The 23,424-nt window shown below is 39.9% G+C and overlaps 1 protein-coding gene across 3 annotated transcripts in view; it reads left to right on the top strand.

Moving 5' to 3' along the window:
* Positions 1–23,424, top strand: part of CDKL5 (cyclin dependent kinase like 5) — a 62,599-nt gene that overhangs the window by 5,280 nt on the left and 33,895 nt on the right. For all 3 annotated transcript variants that reach the window (XM_088667773.1, XM_088667772.1, XM_035114911.3), the window contains exons 2-5: positions 9,726–9,942; positions 12,404–12,438; positions 19,331–19,376; positions 22,947–23,083. In XM_088667773.1, the coding sequence (XP_088523899.1) occupies positions 9,879–9,942; positions 12,404–12,438; positions 19,331–19,376; positions 22,947–23,083 (282 nt within the window). In that variant the 5' untranslated portion in view covers positions 9,726–9,878. The remainder of the gene's footprint in view (positions 1–9,725; positions 9,943–12,403; positions 12,439–19,330; positions 19,377–22,946; positions 23,084–23,424) is intronic.

The following is a 23,424-nucleotide window of genomic DNA, read 5'->3' on the forward strand; positions in this document are numbered from 1 at the left end:
TTGTTGCACATGGGGGGTGGAGCGAGGCCAAAATTTGATGCCCCCCCCCTGCAGCCATCATGCAGCCTTCCAAAAGCTGGATAAGTGAGGTGCTGGGATTTGGGAAAGAGGTGCGAGGCTCTGGCAGGGTCCTAGATCCTTCCCATCTTCTTTCCTAATCTGAGAGTTAACTAGGCCTTTGGAAGGAAGACGGAGGACTCTAGGACACTGTCAGAGCCCCCATGCCTACCCAAAATCCAGTGCCTCACTGACTCAGCTTTGGGAAGGAGGGCTGTGAGAAGGGTGTCAAATGTTGCTGAGGGCTGCCCAGAAAGGCCTAGAAGATTGCATGTGGCCCTTGGACTGAGTGTTGGATCTCCCTGTTCCATAACGTTTGAAGGCCAATTTATAGACAATTTATCCTTGATACCCTGTCACAGTTGTAGCAATCTTGGCAGAGCTTTCACTGTGTTATGCCCTTCCCACAAGCAAGGGGGCACGGGAGGAACTGTAGGAGGTTGGTAGCGAGACAGGGGGCTGTCTTTGTGGTAGTGATCAAGTTAAGACACTGTTTCCCTAGGCACATGTGTGCATGATGCCATCACTGCTGTCTTTAAACACCATGCGACCCCTGACCTGTTCTGCTATGTTTTTGTTTTTATTAGGATATGTTTCTTGGCTACTTTATCTACTGCTCTCATTTTTATGTTCTTATTGGTACCTCTATATACTGCCTTGGTTCCTAAGATAACTTAAGAAAGTCAATGGAATGAAAGTTTTGCATCTCCTCCTTCCCACTGCAGCTATGTGTTTCCCCTGAAAGTCTTAATCGAGGATCAAGGGACTCCTGAGCAATTGGGAAGGGAAGTGGTGAGCTGCAAAGGAGGGGATAATTGGGCTTGGATCCAGTAGCCCTCTCCTTCCCACATCTGTTCAGCATATACCTCTTACCATTTAGAGAGGGTTTTAGAGGTTGCAGGTGGCTTCTCATAGGATGAAAGGATGCAAAAATGTTTTTTATGTGAACTAAAGTTACAGATAGGGTCTTCACTATTACAATTTTTGTCAGTTGCTTTCACATACATAAGACACATACATAAGAATAAATACTAGTTTCTAATAAGAAACATCAATGCTGTAATGCTGTTAATTGCTAAAAAATCCCCATGTTGCAGGTCTGGTTTAGGCTGCAAGGGATTGTTGTACAGCAACCTATGCATACTCTGCTATTAATATCTCCATGGTTATAGATTGTAACCCCCATATAATATAGATTATATACTGTATTATAATCTTGGCATTTTAGAAGAAGGTTGAGGTTGCCAGTGGTTTATAACAACCATCTAATAAAACCATTTAAGCTCAATTATAAAACATCTGCATTGCTGCAAAATAACGTTTTATCTATCTACACACATACAGTTACAGGTTTCTCCTATGATACTACATGGTATACCTCAGTTTTTAAGTGGGAATTATACCCTCTTCCCATCAATTGGGTTACAGCTGCTACATAATAGGCAATATACCAGATATCCTCCATCCTCAGATTATTGAAAGGGAATTGCCTGTCCCTCAGAGATTTCTCTTTTCCCTGCAACAACTGTGGCTCCCCAGTTCCTAATATAGCCTATCTAGAAGGAGAGCATCCTTAGAAAGCTTCTAAGACAGAGATAGATATGATCCAAAGGCCTGCCAAACCTCCTTATTTGGCCTGCTAGGCCATTTGGGCTGAAGCATTCCCACCTGCTCTATGTCAGCTGCTGGGCAGGTAAAATACCTGGTTCAGCCAAAGAGAGAGATGCTGATCTGTGATGCTTAAAAAGTCCTTTCCAAGGGACTTCATAAGATAATGCTTTGTAAACTGTTCTGCAAGACCTGTGTAGGCAATAAAGTGTCACCTGATGCTATTGTGGCGCCAGACGGTAGAAAGGTGGATGGTCATCATGACTAATCAAATCTGGGATGTAGCCACTTTGTGGCTTGCTGGTCAGATTCAGTTCTCTACTGCTGCTTTAAGAGATCCAGGTCACACTCCCCTTGTCCGTCTCCTATTACAGGTCAACCATTGTGACAACTGAGGCAGTTTCTCTGCCAGAGCCAGGCAAAGTTGAAATACAGGTGATCAGGTCCACCCAAGAGTGTCTGGAGTTGCATGGCAACCACTCCCTTGAGCAGCTTCCTCAAGAAGTGAATATTTGCAACTTGCAAACAATATTGTCTTCTAATGTGTCTTAGTCAAGATCAGGGGTCAGGAACCTTTTTCAGCGTGGGCCGGACTATATTTTTTGGGGGGGGAAATGAATGAATTCCTATGCCCCACAAATAACCCAGAGATGCATTTTAAATAAAAGAACACATTCTACTCATGTAAAAACACGCTGATTCCCGGAACGTCCACGGGGTGGATTGAGAAGACGATTGGGCAGCATCTGGCCCATGGGCCTTAGGTTGCCTACCCCTGGTCAAGATAGATGGCACTTTCTCCCTTGCTGCCTTCTGAATCCATATGGTCAACTCTCCTACTAGATGTTAGACTAAGAAGATGAATGGTTGAGTGAATATGTTGTAGGCCATAACTTGTTTTCAATACCTGAAATTTAATTTATAGCTCAGGACTAGACTGTGCACTAGACACCTTCATAGACTGAACTCCTATAGTAGTGGATGTTACCTGCTTAGAGAAAATCTTTATATCTGATATTACCCTTAGTTTTAAGCTTTGTTAGTAAGCTTTGTTTCACATAATTTGATAAGATCAAGAGCCTGCAAGCAATTTTGTTCATCTGGTGCAGGTTGCTTTGACTGGTTTGTGTGCTTTTTGTTTGTTTCATTATAATAATAATGTTGTTGTTTAGTCGTTTAGTCGTGTCCAACTTTTCGTGACTCCATGGACCAGAGCACTCCAGGCACTCCTGTCTTCCACTGTCTCCCGTAGTTTGGTCAAACTCATGTTAGTAGCTTCGAGAACACTGTCCAACCATCTCGTCCTCTTTCATCCTCTTCTCCTTGTGCCCTCAATCTTTCCCAATAATGTAGATAATAGCAATTTTGATTTCTTGTTAAGTCATGCATTTTTGTCTTTAAAAACAATGCCTTTATATTTAAAGCTGACTTTGTTTGCTGTTGTATATTGTAACCACCAAGAGTTGGTATACAAAGAACTTTTGTTAAACTTGTTGAATTGTATTTATTGTTCTTGCATAAGCGTACAATACAAACAGTGGCTCCTAAGAATGTTTATTACAAACCAGCTTTGTATAGTGTCAGGCTGATGGGTTATCTAATTGAATATTGTGTCCCTTGACTTGATTGCCTCAGAACCTAAACAGGTGACTTTTCTAGTGAATTCATCTGAGGTAGCTTGACCAGAGATCCTAGGGACTGAAATGGAGACATATATGAAGTGTTTGTTTTGCCAGGGACCAGTGTTTGAAATTAGCCAGGTGCCAGGCACATTTTGCATCTGGCTTTCAATCATTTGCAACCAAGTGACTATGCCTGGGTGCCAGGATGGTGTCTGATATCTCCACCATGTGGAGCTGCATGCCTGGGGATCATTGGATCTGGACTGTTTTCACACACTAATATCTCATTCTGTAGAATTCTATCACTTATATTTTATCTGCACAATCAGAATGAATTTCTGGAACCAAAATGCTTCTCGTGCAACCTGAGCAGGAGCAGTCACCATTAAGAAATAGAGGTTGGAATAGGGCAGTATATATGTGGACTGCCCCTGGATCAAACAACTTTTCTACTTAAGTTCTCAAAGCTCAAGGTTGTCATCTGAACTAGCCAGATGTTTAACTGAGAATCAACCACACTCAATCCATCATTTGAAAAATAAGACTTTAGAACTGTCCAAAAATGGCAAGTAAACATTCCGTTTTGGCAACTGTAACCTTGGTTTAAGGAGCCATTTGGCACCTAGCTTATATATCTGAGTTTCTAACACTGCCAGGGACACCTTGTGAGATGGTGCAGATGGTAATTTGTTGCTGCCATGTGATTCCAGGCCTTTGCTTGCAGATATAGCTTGATGCCAGCAGCAAATTGCAAATGAGGTCTAGTAAAGTTTATGATTAGACTAGGGCTGTGCCAAACTAAAACCTGTTCTCCAGTTTCTTGATGTTTTGTTAGTCTGTAAGAGCCTTCTTACAGGGATGCGGGTGGCGCTGTGGGTTAAACCACTGAGCCTAGGGCTTGCTGATCAGAAGGTCGGCAGTTCGAATCCCCACGACGAGGTGAGCTCCCATTGTTCGGTCCCAGCTTCTGCCCACCTAGCAGTTCGAAAGCATGTCAAAGTGCAAGTAGATAAATAGGTACCGCTACAGTGGGAAGGTAAACGGCGTTTCCGTGTGCTGCTCTGGTTTGCCAGAAGTGGCTTTGTCATGCTGGCCACATGACCTGGAAGCTCCCTGGGCCTATAACGCAAGATGTGCGCCACAACCCCAGAGTTGGTCATGACTGGACCTATTGGTCAGGGGTCCCTTTACCTTTTAAGAGCCTTCTGTTTTTCTGCCTCATTTGCAGGGTACGTAGAATGTTATAATTTTGGTTGGTGTAGGGTTGCATGACGCTCTCCTCTCAATTGGTTAATATTCAGTCATATAAGTAGTTTGATAATTTGTGTTGAGAGTCCTGTAAAAACAGTTTATAATTTGCCTGTAAAAGAACTATTCTGCATGCAGAGTTGGAGAGTATACATTCAACAATGTTGAATAGATAGTTATTCACATTCTCTAATGCATGCCAGTTTGTGTTCAGCTGTGTTGCATGACTAAAAATAAATGTACCCTCTCTGGATTGAGCATTCTGGAGGAGGGTTAAAGAAAATAAATTATCTGTCTTGTTAATGTACTAAACATTTGCATTTTAAGTAACTGCATAATGTGTATTCCTTTCTGGTTTGAAGCATAAAATGGCTAGTAGAAATTACATGAAACAAGTTATAGGTAGAGTTGATCAAGTGTTTGGGTAGGGGCCTTTGCAGGTTAGAAATAACCATGACTAATATGGATAGAGTTGAAACAAAATTAAAAAATTCCTTCCAGTAGCATCTTAGAGACCAACTAGGTTTGTCATTGGTATGAGCTTTCGTGTGCATGCACACTTCTTGTAATTACAGGTAGGTAGCCGTGTTGGTCTGAGTCGAAGCAAAATAAAAAAATTCCTTCAGTAGCACCTTAAAGACCAACTAAGTTTATATTTTGGTATGAGCTTTCGTGTGCATGCACACTGAAGAAGTATCTGAAGAAGTGTGTATCTGTGTATCTGAAGTGTGAAGTATCTGAAGAAGTGTGTATCTGTGTATCTGAAGAAGTGTGCATGCACACGAAAGCTCATACCAAAATATAAACTTAGTTGGTCTTTAAGGTGCTACTGAAGGAATTTTTTTATTTTACTTCTTGTAATTGTGAACTATGACTAGGAGCAGGATGCATGAAGAGAGTTGGCTGACAGGAGGGAGTAAGTAACACTGTGGCCCATTCCCAGTCCAGATCAAGGGAACACCAATGTCTGTACAAGATTAGCTTCATCTTTTTGGGTACAGAATTTTGTCCAACAGATCCCCATCTGCCATAAAATTCAGTGCAATTTTAAAGTCTCCTTCAAAAAAAGTCTCTTATCTTGATTAGCCTGGGATGATCAGTCTTTTTCACAACCTCCATTTCAGTTTCATCAGCATATTGAAGAAACTGCATTCTATAAACTCAACAACCTACAGCAATTTCATGTAGACATTTTTTTTTAAAAAAGTACAGTTAAATAGGAAATTGTTTTAGAATTGGTAGCTGCTCCACCGCCATACCACTGTGATAGTAGGAACCAGCAAGGCTTCATATGCAACAGTTGTCTGCTGCTCTGAATTCCCCCAGCCCCAGCTAGGATTGCTCTGTTAGTATGTTTTTATCTACCTTTGTTAATTGAACATGCTGTTGATTATAATAAAAGGATTGGAGACAAAACTACCCGTAATCCCTGAACACCCTACAGGACAACTCTCGGGTATAAGCAACAGTCAGCAACATTGTTGCATGTATACTGACTGCCAAATACGGTATAACCAGAGTTCAAGCTTTATTAAGATAAGCACAACTTTGCAAGTTATAGTTTTCACCTTCAAAAAACAAACAAACAAACATATATACAAACCAACAAACAAAACCCCACCCCTTTCCTGAAAAATGGGAATAATTTTATACCTTAAGAAGAACATGTTAAAAACACAGCTGTTCTGGGATCTTTTTCATGCTTCTATGCTTGTTTGTCACCTTCTTTTTAAAAGCTGCTTTGTCATTTTCATAATACATAAACATAATCAAAAAGAAAAACTCCTTTCTATCCACCTCCCAAGCCCCAGTCCCATTCAAATACACACAGATAATTCTCCTTCAAATAAAAGTTATTTCCATATGTCCCCATAAGTTGCTGGTAGTCCATAGCCATGATCTTTTGTACGTAGTTGCTTATTAAATAAAGCTTAACCATGTTTATAAAAGTTGTATGATCGTGTGTCGGTCCTTTGGCCTTCAGCTTTGTTAGTCAGTTTTTCCATTAATATCAAGTCCTATACCTGCTTAAACCACATTTTAAACAAATCAGCATTTAGAGTACTCCAGTATCAAAACAGTTGTAAGGTGTGCTTCCTTTGTAAGGTAAGTTACAAGGTCCTTCTGAATGAGATCCACCATGTCTGTAGAGTAGGCACACTTGTTCCATGAAAAAATCTCGAGGCACACCACCATTAAAAAAGTTAAAAAATTTAACTCTGTGCTGCCCTATATTGACTATATAATTATGACTGTAAGAAACACTTGCCAAAAAGATAGTAATTTGTGTCTCACTTAAGATTGTATTTTTAAAGTTTGGTTGTTAATTTAAAAGAAATAGTGAAGCTTTTGTTTCATTAGTTTGATGAATAAAAATGATGTCCTTTTATGATTATGTACTCAATAAATTGGGTTTTTTTGGGGGGGGGATTCCCTGGATGCGCACTTTAATGAAATGTGTGGCGTACACCTATGCAAAATTGTTTTGCTGGGATTCTCGACAGGAAGTGCTGTGTCATTAATCAAAATGATTTAGCCTGCCTAAAATGAAAATACGTGTTAATATCATGACAGATTGATGCTGAAGAGTTTACTTTTCATCAATAAAAGTTTAAACACACCTACACGGAGTTCAGAGCCCCGCCGAGGGAGGAGGAGGAGGAGCGGACCCAGCGACACACCCGCCCCGCGGCCGCCTGCTTGGAGCCCAGCCGGGTGCGCGGCGGCAGCCATGGCGGGAGAAGGGCCGCCGGCAGGAGCCGAGCATCTGCCTTGACGGCCCCTGGGCGCCCCGTGAGCTGCGCTGGGCTGCCAACGTCTGGAGAAGGAGACCTGGCTGGCAGAGTCGGGAGACCACGAGAGCGTCAGCCCTGCCCCCTCCCACACAGCGCGGACTCCGGCGGGCGCCTCGCGGCCGTCTGGAGGGCGCTGGACGACTCCCGACGTTCAGGAGAAACCGCCGGAGTCCACAGCTGCGCAAAGGACTCCCAAACGTCGGGAGCATCAGCGTCAGCCCCTGCCCCCTCCCACACAGCACGGCTGTGATGGCAGGCGCCTCAGGCGCCGCACGGCTCGGGAGTCGGGCGCAACTGCCGCGGGCGCCGGACGACTGCCGCGGGCGCAGCGGCTCGGCGCCCCTGGCAGCCCGGCACCCTGGTGCATTGCGGGCGACAATCGCCCTTCTTGTCACCGCACGTCGCGGCACACCAGCCAGCGTCTCGCGGCACACTAGTGTGCCGCAACAGCGGTTGAGAAACGTTGGTCTACATCACTCATTTGAGCCATGATCAATTCAGTTTCCCAATAAACCTGATAATGACCACCACATATGAAACACCCAAGCTGCAACTGTTTCTCCAGCATTGTGACAAGATGCTTTTGTTAAATTTATTTGTTTTTTAAAAAAATAAATAAATAAATCCCAGATCAGCTAGGTTTTTATTTTTTTAAGAATAGGAAACACGAGTTGTTTTCAGTACAATTGTTGTTGTTTAGTCGTGTCCGACTCTTTGTGACCCCATGGACCAGAGCACGCCAGGCACTCCTGTCTTGCACTGCCTCTCGCAGTTTGGTCAGACTCATGTTGGTAGCTTCGAGAACACTGTCCAACCATCTCGTCCTCTGTCGTCCCCTTCTCCTTGTGCCCTCCATCTTTCCCAACATCAGGGTCTTTCCCAGGGAGTCTTCTCTTCTCATGAGGTGGCCAAAGTATTGGAGCCTCAGCTTCAGGATCTGTCCTTCCATTGAGCACTCAGGGCTGATTTCCTTCAGAAGCAGGCGTCTTGGGAGAAAAGCAGTGACAAACCTAGACAGCATTTCAATACAGTAATTGAGCTTAAAAACAAGTGAAGTAATTTACCTTTAAGCATTAGTAAAGTGCTATTTTACTTTTAAGTAATAATAAGCAAAACCTCCAGGCCAATGTAAGATGTTATACTGTATTGATATTGCAGCATTTCATTTTAAAAAAATGAAATGTTTGTTCATTGTATCTCACTCCATATAAGTTATCAACAAAATTATAAACTACCTACTGCATTATGTTGGTAACTGCTGATTTTGGTTGTATCTGATAGGATTGTAAATAAATTGTAAATAAATGTGCATAAGTTACACATTACCTATATTTGGGTGCACTAAAAATAGTAATCCAGCTTTGTTTTTAGGGTTGCAAAGCTCAACAGATTGGTTCATTGAGTTAAATGCATGTGCTTATTTAATTATTTAGATTCATTCCTACCCTCAAGTCCTGTTTCCCACGAACTTCTCTGTTTCCAGGGCAGATATGTAAAGATAATTTGTTCCTCAGTCAACTTGGTTGATTTCTTCATTTGTATAAAGCTTTTCTTTAGCTTTGATTCTGTTACAAAGTTCCCCACTCCCCATTCATTCTGCACTTAAAGAGCTCATATTATATGATTTTATTGTTTTACTTTTTTAAATTAAAACCATGGTATTGGTCCAGTTGTGTAAAATGTTTTATTGGAATGATGCTACATCTTATAGTTTATTAACTTAATTTAACTTAATAATGACACTTATCTTTATGTATTCTCAAACTTTAAAAATACCAAACTTTTTCATGGTTTCTTTAAAACTATGAATTAATATTAAAACATTTTGGGATACTCCTAGCCACCTCCTAGGGGTAGCATGTCTTGCATATGTGATGCAATTTCATATGTCCTCTTTTCCAAAGCAACATTACAGTCTGCCTTCAAATACAGGTGGAATTTTAGGCGCATCTGATGCATAATTGCCGGCACGTGGGTTCTTTTGGACCCAGAAGAGGGCAGAATGGGGCATGGGGTGGTATGGGTAGCCAGGAATGGAACCCCCATGTGAAATGGTTACTGCCTGTACAGGATGGCTAATGATGCACTTGAGGCATAAGCATCATGACAACATCCGTACACCCAGGCCTTTATGCACTTCTGTAGGAGCTCTCTAGCTCTTAACAACTTGAACGATCAAAGGACAGCATGCTGTGCTTCTGTTTTAACCACAATGTAAAACTGTAACACTGGGCTTAAGCTTCTTGAATTATTTTTCTGTAAAAAGTGTGTGTCTCTTTTGATGGGGTTTGAGTCATAACTTCTGGGGTGCAAATAATTGCCAATATAGTGAATCTGCCATTGATTGTTTTGTGAAACAGTGTTAGCTGATGCCACTTATTTTATTTCTGCACAGGAATCTCCCACAAAGTTAAATACATGACTGTAAGAAAGAAGAAATCTATATTGATAGACTGTACTATCAAAAACCTTCTCTTCAGTCTGCAAAGCCTTCAGCTTTTCTCTATGCCATGTTGTGTGACTGTTGTCCCATGAGGAATTTGTCTTCATGAAGATTCCTAATATTGGTAATGTGATGAATAAATTTGAGATCCTTGGGGTTGTTGGTGAAGGTAAGCACATGTTTTATTGTGTTTTTAATATTTTGTTGCGAGCCACCTAGAGTGCTTGGGGCAACCCAGTCAGATGGGCTATTATTATTATTATAAATAATGAAAATTTTGTTGAAGGTGCACAGGCATAACTAGAGGGAGAATAAAATAAGGTGGTGTCTACAGGAATCTCTTTTGGACCTCCAAATATGGTTATAGTTAGGGACAAGGTTTTTTAAATAAAAAAACCTTTTATTGCAAATCACTTTACATAAAACATTAAAGGAAAAAACGATTAGGACATACAGACAAAACAATACCCCAATAACACCACTAAACTTTAACTAATTACACAACATCTAACATCATGCACTCCTTTGGCTTCCAAATCACCTCTTTGTGCTTTCAACGTATTCTTAATAGTTGGGGACAAGTTAATGCTTTTTTAAGAGAGAGCTAATGATGGTATGAGGAAGCTACTGGTGCACAGGCTATGCAGACTCCTGGGTATCTGCCAAAAGAAATTAAAAAAAAAACACTACAAGCGACCTACAAAATCTTTTTTCTGGGGAGAAGGAGAATAATTGTCCACTATGGGAAGCATTAACTAACCTTCAATACTCTCTCGCTCACACTATCACGGTATCTTTTGCTAGCATATTCTCTTCCGACAGACAATGTTCTGTTATAACATTAGTGTGATAAGGCCCTACAGCTTGGGACCAGGTAACCTTAGGTAGTCTCATCTTGGTCCTTGGGATCACTGCAGGGAGGTCCTTTTTTCCATATCACCATACCAGACATCCAGGAATGATGTGGAGGGGCTTTCATGGAGGTGGTAACTATCATGTGGAATGATCTCCCCACTGAGATTAGACAAGCAGTAATGCTGGCCTACAATTAAAACTATTTCTATTTAGCCCTGACCACTACTGCTAGTTCTGGATGTCCCTCATTTACTGCGATTGATTTTTTAAAATAGAAAAATTGATTGTGTGTGCTGTATCTTTATTGTGATTTTTATGGTTGTATAAAGAGCTTTGGTATATATTTTAGAAATTAAAAGTGGTGTGTACACACACACACACACACACACACACACACACACACACACACACACTTACATACCATAATATATATATTCTGATAGCTTCAATAGTGAATGTAAGACTAAAGTGTTTCTTTATGTCCCAGCTCTAAATCTTGGTGTATGAAGCAGGGAGGGAATTCCCCTGCTTCTCTGAAGCCTAGAAAAGGATGAGGCCTCTCCTTAATCATAATCACTCAAAGCAAGCTGTCTCACTGTTTTATACATTTTCCTGCGAGCTCAGGAAAAACCCGTCTGCTCTATCAAGCTTGCAAAGTATGCAGTGCTTGCCTAATGTCCAGAAACCCTCAAGAGACAAGGCTGTTCCTTTTCCTTTTGCAAAGAGAATGTTGTTGCCAAGTGCATTATTTTCCTGGCTCCAGTTTTGATCCCTAGCATTAACATGCATTTCTTTTTTGTGTAACAGTATGTGCAAAGCACATGTCAGTAGTGGATAAACTAATTCAAATTTCTAGATGCTTGCTTCGCCAAACCTTTTTTAGGTATTACAAATATAGGCCATCATAAAACACCCATATGTAAAATTTTAAAATATATACCAATAAACAGCCGTGTAAAAATATGTACTAGCGAGGATTTTCATTGGAGTTTCTTCCCACTAACTAGTGCCATTCACTACTCTGAGAGATACTATTAATAAAAACTCAGCCACCCTTGCAGTTACTTCCAGGTAAATGTCAGACAGATAGAATCTGATATTTTCACTGTGCCGTGATGTTAGACTACCCAAGAAAGGGGACAGCACGCGTTTGAGTTGCTGGTTGTACAATGGACAATAGAAAAGAATATGTTCTATATCTGGCAGATCAATTTCTGGATGCAGACTCATCTACTTAATAACATAGCTCCTTGCTACTAATTTCTGGAATGATTTTAGACACTTTTAATGTAAAAGAAAGTATATATTATTGTTGGACATCCTAAGCTTTCTTGCATAAGCTTTGTTGGCCCAATGTTTGCTCATTACTCCTTAAAAATAAAGCTGATGATATAACAGCATTTCTATCACCTCTGTATTTTTATGCTGCATACATTCAAAATTAGTAACTTTCATGGAAAAGGTCTTCCAAAATCTGCAACAGAAGTACATTTGTGTGCATGTGTATATTCCTTTTTAGAGTTCTGCTTTCTGTGGAAAGATACAAGGATACATGGTTTCAAACTGTGTAAAAGAATCAAAATATTTGAAAACTTACTAGCCAATTTTCAGTATATTCGGAGTTGCCTCATATTACTAAATGTTACAGCATTTGGTCTAAATAATGAGTAGGGGTGTGTGTTTATATTTTATATCTGTATGCTTGTATATATAACAATTTCTGCCTTCTGGTGGCTAACCTCTCCCCCCCCCTCTTTTTTTAAATGGTGGTCTAGGAGCCTATGGAGTTGTTCTTAAGTGCAGGCACAAGGTAAGAAAAATACTTTTAAGCTGTGTAATCCCAGTTCCCATGATGAAATTGTATAGATGAAATTTAGAGTAAATTGCTACCATATGCAGAGCTAATTTGGCCTCCCTTCTTTCCTCCCTCCTTACCTCTCTTCCTAATTTGAGGCAACTCATTGTCTACTGTTTTGTCTGAACCAAAGTAATATTTGATTCTGGTTTGCAGAGCAAGCACAAATCATAAACTATGGCTTGTCTCACTAGAGAGAAGGGTTTTGCTGTGAGGTAAGGCAGAAGGGAGTTCCTTTAACACTTGTTTATATTTGTGTGAAGGTGACCCTTCCTTCAGGGCAAGCATTATTACTTGCTGGACAGAACAATCTCCCACTCCACCCATGCACAGAGCTTCTGCTAAGGGGACTCATTGGTTGAATCCCACCTGTTGTTTTAATTTGTGTTGGACCAAATCCTATGTCCTCCAGAGGATTTTACAGTAAGCTCCTTGTGGTAGCTAAGTTTCAGAGAACGTTGGGGAAAAGGGGGAACCATGGTTGTTGTTTTTTAAAAAAGAAAGCTGTGTTTTATGAAGTTTCTGATTCATGATACTTAAAAAAGTAAGAAGTTCCACTTTGTTATGCAGGTAATCACTAGTACTTAAAGGAGTGTTCTCTTTTAATTGTGCACAAGCTATGTGTACAGTTCTGAACCTTTTGTTCATTTTTTTGGGTTGCCTTATCTAACTTCATAATATGGGGGGGGGAATAGAAACATAAGCCTTTTGATGTTCATTCACAATCTCACTGTCTGTAGTCTGAATTGCACAGGAGAAATTTTCAAGTCTTTCACCTGCCTAGCATTTAAGTTGCTCAGCAGAAGACTGCTGAGTTGCCTACACTGCCATGAAAAATGACATCTCTGATTTAAAAAACTGCTCAAACCAGTCAGGCTCAAAAGCCACTACATATCTTATGTTAAACAAGATAAAAAGACCTAGTCCAAAAGCTGGCTCCTGTGAAGTTACTGAGAACATAAAATAATCACACGCAGTGAATGTATTGAAGAGCACTGATTCTCAACATTTATATCCAAATCTTCAGCTTATTTATTTTGGGAGGAAATATCACTGGTTTTAAATCCCAATGTAATATTTTGTATGCAAGTGTGCCTAAGATTGCAGCATACAGGTGTGTGAAAATGTTTCCACAAACACAACTGGTGTTGCATGTAATACCAGAGGTGCTGCTTTCAGTAAATGTAGTTCAGTATACGTTGATGAAGCTTTCATCTCCTGAAGTTCTGAGAACAATATGAAATACTGTGATTAGCACATATCTGCATCTAATCAGCATTAGCGTTTACTCTAGCACTTTGTTCTTTCATATGAAAGAACCTCATCCAGTTTCTGCTTCTGAATGAAGGTAATGTAAAAGAGTGCAAATATTGGAAGATAAAATGTTAAGTTTCCAGTACAATAGGCCAAGAAAGATTTGAAAAGCAAATCACTAACAATATGAAAGCTAGGGATAAAACAGTATTGAATTACATGACAGATGAAAATATAACCAGATAGTCACTAAAGACTGTTAGAAGACAAAGATATAAATTAATCTGTCGTAGAAAACAGGATAATTGTCCAGAAATGTAGTGCATTCAATTGTAACTTTAATTATTTATTTTTAACTTAAATTATTTTGCTGACTTCACTGTGCTGAGACAGCCCATCAAAACTTTTTTGAGGTGTTAATATTGAAATAATTTGTGTAACATAAATGGCAAACGATGAAGATTTAGAAATAATTTAAAACTAAATAGAAAGCCACTCAACCAGGTATTGTAATTAAATGTAAAACAGAACATAGACACGAAGAAAAGCTATTTCTGCACACTGTGCATAATTTTTGACACCTTTGTTGTGTCATTCCCTCACCTCAGTTGTGCTCCCCTTTTTTCTAAACTAGAAAGTTTAGAACCTTTCATTAAAGGGGACTTTTTTGGCCCATTGAGCCTTTTGAGTGCCCTGTTCTGTACCTATTTGAGCTCTACAAATCATTACTCTTTGAAATCAAATACGAGTATGTTGGGCTTAAAATCCTGGAGAGATATTTTGACTGACTAGCCTCAGTCAACAGCAGGATACCGGTACATGGATTTTGAGCTAATCAAAGTTTACACGCAATCTTCAGAGGCAGCCCTATGTTCAATACATTATAGTAGTCAATCCTAGGTATTGCCAAAGCTTGTGTAACTGAGACCAGGCTCTCTGCCTAATTTGAGACCATAACTTGTTCAGAGTCTAAAATGATTGAAGGTGCTCCTTGCCACAGAAACAAGTGGCCTCTCTTGGCAAAGCTGACTCCAGCATTGGACTCCCAAACTACAAGTGCAATCCTTTCAGAGAGTGCAAACCTATTCAGAACAGGTTGAACACCATCTGTCTGAATAAAGAAACCACCAACCATTTTATCATGAATGAGCTGCAGTTTATTAGCCTTCATCCAGCCTCCTTCTGATTCCAGGCACCAATTCAGCACTTCCACTGCCTCATTTGAATGTGAGGGAACTGGGTGTTGGCACTGCCCTTTTAAATTTTATCCCTGTGAGATTTTGTGTGATTGGTAGTGAATAAATAGTAGGGTGGTTGGAGGAAGATGAGAATGTTCACTGGGTGTGTTTGGTGTGGGTTGGTTTTTTAAGGAAAGGGAAGAGTAGTGTGTCAAATTGAGAATATTTTATTTAATCTGATGAAGAAACTGGAAAAAAATCTCAAGGATGTTGATCTCAATGATGTTATCTGGTCACTTTGCTAGACAGGGGTTGTTGTGTTCTTGGCCTTCTGTTTTATAGAAGACATAATCCTTTTCTCCCAAGCCACTTGATAAAACCTGAGTTTTGACTCTGGGGAAGACTTTGCATAGAAGCTACAGTTAGAACTGGATATGGAACAACTGATTGGTTCAAAATTGGGAAAGGAGTACGACAAGGCTGTATATTGTCTCCCTGCTTATTTAACTTATATGCAGAATTCATCATGCGAAAGGCTGTGCTGGATGAATCCCAATCTGGAATTAAGATTGCCGGAAGAAATATCAACAACCTCAGATATGCAGATGACACAACCTTCATGGCAGAAAGTGAGGAGGAATTAAAGAACCTCTTAATGAGGGTGAAAGAGGAGAGCGCAAAATATGGTCTGAAGCTCAACATCAAAAAAACCCCAAGATCATGGCCACTGGTCCCATCACCTCCTGGCAAATAGAAGGGGAAGAAATGGAGGCAGTGAGAGATTTTACTTCCTTGGGCTCCATGATCACTGCACATAGTGACAGCGGTCACGAAATTAAAAGATGCCTGCTTCTTGGGAGAAAAGCAATGACAAACCTAGACAGCATCTTAAAAAGCAGAGACATCACCTTGCCGACAAAGGTCCGTATAGTTAAAGCTATGGTTTTCCCAGTAGTGATTTATGGAAGTGAGAGCTGGACCATAAAGAAGGCTGATCGCCGAAGAATTGATGCTTTTGAATTATGGTGCTGGAGGAGACTCTTGAGAGTCCCATGGATTGCAAGAAGATCAAACCTATCCATTCTGAAGGAAATCGGCCCTGAGTGCTCACTGGAAGGACAGATCCTGAAGCTGAGGCTCCCATACTTCGGCCACTTCATGAGAAGAGAAGACTCCCTGGAAAAGACCCTGATGTTGGGAAAGATGGAGGGCACTAGAAGAAGGGGACGACAGAGGATGAGATGGTTGGACAGTGTTCTCGAAGCTACAAACATGAGTGACCAAACTGCGGGAGGCAGTGCAAGTCAGGAGTGCCTGGTGTGCTATGGTCCATGGGGTCATAAAGAGTTGGACATGACTAAACGACTAAACAACAACAACAACCTTGAATACCCTTTATGCTACTCACAGCCACTGTTTTTGAGTAGAATACAGAGGGCTTACATAGCTCTCTAGGCAAGAGCCCTGGAGAGGTCTTTTTACAACCCTCTTTGGAGCAGGGGGTCAAGACCTACTCAAGGAAAAACATATTTTTATCAAGCAGCCATTGGGAGGGAGCCAGAATATACAGAAATCTTTCAGGAATGGAGTCTGAGGAACCCAAGGCAAATAGTGGCAACAAGAGCTGGAATGCTACCTGGCAGGGCTGGCCTGTCAGTCAAAATGAAGGAGGTGGCCCTGCTAGGTGGCATTCCTACAGACCTAGAGACCCAGGCACACCTAGGTCAATTAGGAGTATTGCATAAAAAATAGTCTGCCTTCACCATTGGATAACCAGCCCTTTTGGCCCACCACCCCCTCTCTTGGCAACCCACATAACCAGTCCAGCCCTTCTCCATCAGGTTGGCTCATATACCTGGGTAGCAGTACCCATCCTAATTGTGCACCCTGAGAGGACTGCCCCCTATCCTCACAGTACAGGGTGTTTGAGTGAGCATAGAGAAGAGGGACTACTACTACTGAACTCATCATGGCTCATGTTCACTCTACCCACTCAGAATCCTATTCTGAGGCCAGCTGAAGCTAGATCATACTAGAAGGGGCGTGGGGGAAGAACCCATGTGTATCAGTGCCTGGTGACAGAGAAACAATACCTGGAATATTCAAAGCCTTTATTGGGTTAGAATCAGTAGATTAAGAAAAGGAAATAACATTATCTGGAGCATTGCCAAGTGGTCTTCTCAGCAGTGGTCATCTCCTGTTCCTTGGACAAGGCTCTATAGACAGCAGAGCAGCAGGTGCAGTGTCTCTTACGGCACTATTGCTTAAATGATATGTCTGTTTAGGGTGTGACCCTTAAGAGCTGCAATTTCCTGGCTTTTTGGAAGCTGGGTGAATAGAAGCCTTTTAAAACACAGCTTGTTAAACAAAAAACTTTTTTGTTAATTGATTCTTATATCCCACCATCTTCAACCTGGATAAACACAGGGAAGTTAAGTGTGGGATGGGCCTGTCTTACACTTGAAGGATCACAGGATTAGCACTAGAAGTGACCAAAGGCCAGATTGTATGAATTCTGGTGTCTGCGGAGGGGAGGGGAACCCTCCCCAGCCAAAACAGGATTATTGAAAAGTCAAGAGCTTGCTTACTAATTTACAATCTTCCATAGCTTACATCTTCACCAAGTGTAGAGCTTGTCTTCCTGAAACTAATTAACATTTATGGCAAATATGGAATACTGCCATGATTATGTAAAGAGTAATTCACAAGCAGTGCCATCTGTAGATTGTTATGACTTTCTGGCTAGCTTCTGATAAAGTAACTTCCTGTGCAGTTCTTGTATTTCTGCTTTTGCAGGGAGTAGTTATTGGACTAGCATCAAGAATATATATTGTTAATTATTTGGTTTTTACTCTACATGCTTTTGATTCTTTAGTAAGAAATCACCTTAATTCTCAGTGTTGGTACTGTGCAACCTGTTTAGCATGAATAGAAGCTCACAGCTTTTAAACCATAGTCTGTGCAATTAAAGAGAAGACTCACTGTTCAGAACTAGGCAATTAATATGGTAGAAAGTGGCAAAGCGATTCTGTTCACTGTTAATATTAGTTGGATCATCTCTTTTGAGTGTTCTGGTAGAAAGGAACGTGGAGCCACTTTTGGCTAGAGGGCTGGATCCTGTTGTGGTCAGCCTTCTACAAGCCATAGCTGACATCAAATCACCTGACATTATACAATGGTGGATCTGAGTATGGCTTTGAGTCTTGTATTCGGCACCCACTTGAAACAGTGGAATCCTTTTGCTTTGCAAAGGAACAAACAGCAGCATACTCTAGGGTTCTGGATTGTTTTTTTATAGCCATAGCTTTGCCTGTCCCTGTCTCTGATCGTGGCTGGGGGAGACAGCCTGGTGGGCCACAGTAGGCCTAGTGACTTTAATTTGGCCCAAGGACCAGAGCTTTCCCTACTTGTATTCTAGAAGAACCACACATACATAAAATAACCTCCAAAAGTGGCACCCTGCTGTTTCCAAAGGATCTAGGATGGTATTTTGTTTTAGATAAGTAATCCCATCTGAATAAGCTTCAGGTACTTGTGATGCTTATCTCATACTATGAACCTTTCTTTAATTCTCAAAAGATTAATTTAATGCCATGTTTCAATCTAAGAATAGTAATATATTAAGTGCATCCATATATTGCATTGCACCTAGTGATTAAAATTATTTTTTCCTTCTAATTTCATTTTTAATTTACTTTCTTGCTTTGAAAGTATGTTTACTGTTGTTTTAATTTCTGTGCCACATCTCCAAGGCTCATGGTGGCTTACCAAAGAAAACAAAAACCCCAACACCCTCCCATAACGACAGCAACCACCCATGTCATGGGTGTAAGTAGAATTTTGGTCACATGAAAAGGCTTTCACACCTTCCTCCTCCTCCTGCAGCCCTGAAAATCCACTTCTGAGTGCTGGATAGCCCTCAAGTCATAACATGATATGGTGTGATGGCTACAATGAGAGGAGGACTTGGTAAAAAGTCGGGAAGGAGTTCCTCCCCTTGCACTACCGGTAGCTGAAATGTGTGCCTGTATGCAACAGGCTCTTGGGATTCGAGCAAATATAAAACCTCATAAAAAATAACATTATGTCTACAGTAATTAGTTGATCCAAAAAGACTAGCCAGCCAGCTCAAATGCCAAGTGAAAAAGCTGATCTTTACATTCTCCACTAAAAATCCAATACATTAGAAGAACTGCAGACCTCTGAGTGAGAATTTTTCCTGTAGTCTTGGGGACGGCTGTAAAAGCCCTACTTTTAACTGCAACATTTCTAGGCCTTCACAGATTTGGAACACAAAGTAGCACTATATACTAACTGAAAGTATGTGTTTATTGCAGAACCTTGATGTTTATTGGATGGTGGGATATTTGTGTGGTTTGACAAAGAGCTGATTTTGCTGCCTTTTTTATTTATAGGAAACACATGAAATTGTGGCCATTAAGAAGTTCAAAGACAGTGAAGGTATTTTTCCCCACTTGCATATATCAATGCATTGGTGATGAAATTCAGCAGGCTTTGTGTCTTAAGATAAAAATCTGTCCCATTATATAATGCTTATTTTAGTGTCATTTATGTTAAGCGTTCACTATTTCCAAGACTCACAATTGTCCAGACTCCAGCTACTTAAAAGCTAACTCTTTTGTGTGGCAAAGGGGACCTAAGGAGATTTGTTCTAAAGCTTCTGCTGAGACAATGCTAGATGTTTAGTGTTAAACCTGTATGCTTTCCACATTATGAACAGATTTTAACTTTTATTTTTGGTACTTATAGCTCCCTTTAATTTATTCCAAGTAGTTAAAATTATTTTCAGGGAGGAAGGTTAAACTTTTTATGTTGCAGTCTAATAATAATAATAATCTGTATGTCATGTAGATCTTCAAACTTACTAAGAATGATTTAACTAATGCAATTAGATCTTATAATTTTGAGAAACTTGCTTTCATATCCAATATAGAAATAAACTCTTGTCTTATTATTCTTCAGTTCTTTAATTTTTAACTAGAGAACATGGGACTCTTCATTTTGATAGGGCCATTGATATGCTACTAGCTTATTTCATACAGATTCACAGTTTTTAACTGCTTTGTATAAATTATTTAAACTTGCTCTCTCATCTCAAAAGGCCTTTTTCATTATCAGTTTGTCATAGATGCTGACATAGCCTACTGTCAATGTCACAGACACTCCATCACAAACATAATTCAGGGGACAGCAGCAGGCGTATAATTGATCATCCCAGATTCACAGATTCGTGAATTAAAGTTGTAACTAGCTTACTATGTTCCCGATTTCTTTGTGTAAATATTTGGGAGTGAAATTCTCTTTTATCCTACGTGAGATAAAAACCTTAGACTGGTGAAGTAAGGTACTTTTTTACCTCCTCCAAGTGCAATGCCCAAAACTATGGAGACACGCCACCTGAGACCCACATGCATATGAGAAAGAATTGCTTTTCAGATTAGGAAAACACATCAGTTTGCTTATAAAAAGTGGATAAAGGCCTGTACTTAATGTTGGCACTTATACATCACCAAAAAAGAGGGTATGCACCAACAAAGAAGAGGACTTAAATGGGGATAAAATTTGCATGTGCAAATTTAGAAATAATTACTAGAATTCAAATTTCATTTAGATAAATCATTTAATTCCTATCCAAATCACCCAAAATAAAATTTTCTTTTTAAAAAATAAATAAATTTTTTATTAGAACAAATTTACCAAAACAATTTAACAATCAATATATCCAATCACATCCCCCCCTTTTATTCCCTCCACCCCTCCCCCCTCCCCCCTCCATGGACTTCCCTCAGCTTTCCTCTCTGGTTTGTTTATACATATTGTTCTCTGCATGTTGTAAATGTGTACATATCATTACCTTATCTATCATCTATTTTGCTAATAAAGTTGTGGATGTTTATTCAAAACCTGCCAAAGAGTTCAAATCTTCTGCTGTCTTTTTAAATAATTTGTAAAAAGTTCCCATTCTTCTTTAAAGTCACGGTTGTCCTTCTCCCGTAGTTTGTATGTTAACTTTGCCAGTTCCGCATAACTCATCAGTCTTTCTTGCCAGTGTTCTTTCATTGGAAGACTGAAGAAATCCCAATGAAAGAACCCAAAATAAAACTATCAATTTGCATCCCACCCATATTGCCCTTTCAAATCAGACCTTTACAAACTACCCAATTGATTTCCAATCAAAATGACCCTGTTCCACAATTTTACTGTTAAATGGCCTACTTTCTTCAATCAGGCAGCTTTAGGACACAATACTATTTTTGATAAATGGAAATTGAAACTTCGGCTGCCATCCTAAACACATTTAAAGCAATCTAAACCTGATACCTTGGAGTTTCAGCCAGAGCTATGTTGGGATAAGTCTTTCACCCTGGCTCGGCGGGTGGAAGTTAAGGTGGTGTAAGCCCCACAAAGGGGTGTTCTGAGGCTGTGGAAGGATCGCCTTTTAGCTGGGTTCCCTAAACTAGTACCCCAGTAGAATTTAACCAGCAAAAAAAGGGCAGTGTACGTCAAATTCTTCCCAAATGGAGTTTGGAATGGGGGTAAATTAACCTGGGGTAAGTTGTGCCAGCTTTCTGAAGCTGAAATTGCTCTGTTACGCAGGTTGCTGGTGTGTTGCTGATCTCTCCTGCTGTAGTGGTTGAGAGTCAGGGTACATATTTGATGGGTATTCACGAGGCAACACCCCTCTTCCCGGTACAGCATTTCCTTAACACATAATCTTGCCTACCTACATTCCGCCTGTCAGGCAGTTGTCGAAAGTAGAACAGTAAGCAGTATTACTTGTTCTTACTCTCCACTTGAAAGCTCTCCTAGCTTTTCCTTTTCACTCAGACTGATTCTTCAGAGTCAGAAAGGCATGAGTTCTTCACAGCGAATGTTTAGGGCAAAACAAAATGTGATGTTAATTGCATGATTGTGGTTTGTTGGCAGTAAACAAACCACAGGTAAGTCATTGGGCAAGGTTTGGATGACCGAAAAACTTCAACCTATTTCAGAGCATGTTTCCTTGGAAGTAGTTTCCTCTAAGTTGAGTTTCACCTATCACAAGCATGTTTAACAGTGCAGCTTAGGGCAAAATTCAGCAGTTATATATAATGATAGACTTCTCAATCACAGAGCATACAGTACTTGGGAGGGAGTGTTCTACCAGAGAATGGTTGTTTAACCCTTCATGCTGTCTGCTTTCCCATACAAAAGAAGTTGTTCTTGCAACTAATTTTATTTTATTAAATTAATTATTATGAGTTTAAATAAACTAATTTTATTAAATTTGTATTCTGCCCTTCAGGAAGATCTCAGGGTGGGTGGCAACATTAAAATACAAAATGGGAACACAAAATACATAATAAAACAAAACAAAGCAATAACCCTCCCCTGAACACATTTGGAAGGATATAGAGTTTTAATCAGCCAGAGGCCTGGTTAAAGAGGAATGTTGTCTTCTGGTGTCTAAAAATGTATAATGGACCTAGCTGAGATGGACCTACATGGGGGTTTGTTCCATCTTGCCAGCCATTCCTGTTCCTCTAGTTTCAAACCCAGTTCTTGCTCCCACATTATTTTAAGGCCTTTTGTACCATTCACTTCTGATTTCAATAAACCATGGTACAGTATTGAAATCAAACTCTTAGTATTACCACTAGAGTGCTTCACAAAACCTTCAGACTCTGAAAGTTTATGTGTTGCCACGTCTCTAATACCTTTCAAATGGAAAAAAGAGAGCTCTACCTACATGTAGACTCGGCACTAGTTTTTTTTTAGTTTATCCTCCGAAATGCGAACATTGTCTATGTAAAAATCATAATACATTTCCTTAGCCTTAGTATAATAATAGTTTTTAAGAATATGATTTCGTACTAACATTCATGGAGTACTTGTAATGTTATATGAATAGGGGATTGATAGTGGTAGACTTTCCTTGGTGTCAAAATTTTAATGAATCTCTTTCCATACAAGGAGGGTTTTTTGTTTTTATTAAAGTTAGTTTTACCAACTTTCCTTTTTAACTTTTAGAAAATGAAGAGGTCAAAGAAACTACTTTACGAGAACTTAAAATGCTCCGTACTTTGAAACAGGAAAACATAGTTGAGCTGAAAGAAGCTTTCAGAAGAAGAGGAAAACTATATTTGGTGTTTGAATATGTAGAAAAAGTAAGTTTTTTTTTTAATTCAGAAGGAAAAAGTTCAGAAACTAAACCAGAAACTAAAAAAAGAAGATATTTTTATCCATCAAAAATTGTTATAGTTTTTATTCTTGCAGAAATAATATGAACAGATACTATTTGCTTGATTACATTATTCCACAAAGGTAGATCCATCTCCAGGCAGAAGATAGCAAAATCAGTTGGGACTAGGAGGCTTTAAAGTCATAGCTGCCAAGTTTTCCCTTTTCTCACGAGGAAGCCTATTCAGCATAAGGGAATTTCCCTTAAAAAAAGGGATAACTTGGCAGCTATGTTTAAAGTTGGACTTGTGGGCTTGCAGGAAATAAG

This window comes from Zootoca vivipara, chromosome 4 (assembly GCF_965207765.1).
Source record: "Zootoca vivipara chromosome 4, rZooViv2.hap1.1, whole genome shotgun sequence".
Classification (NCBI taxonomy): domain Eukaryota; kingdom Metazoa; phylum Chordata; class Lepidosauria; order Squamata; family Lacertidae; genus Zootoca; species Zootoca vivipara.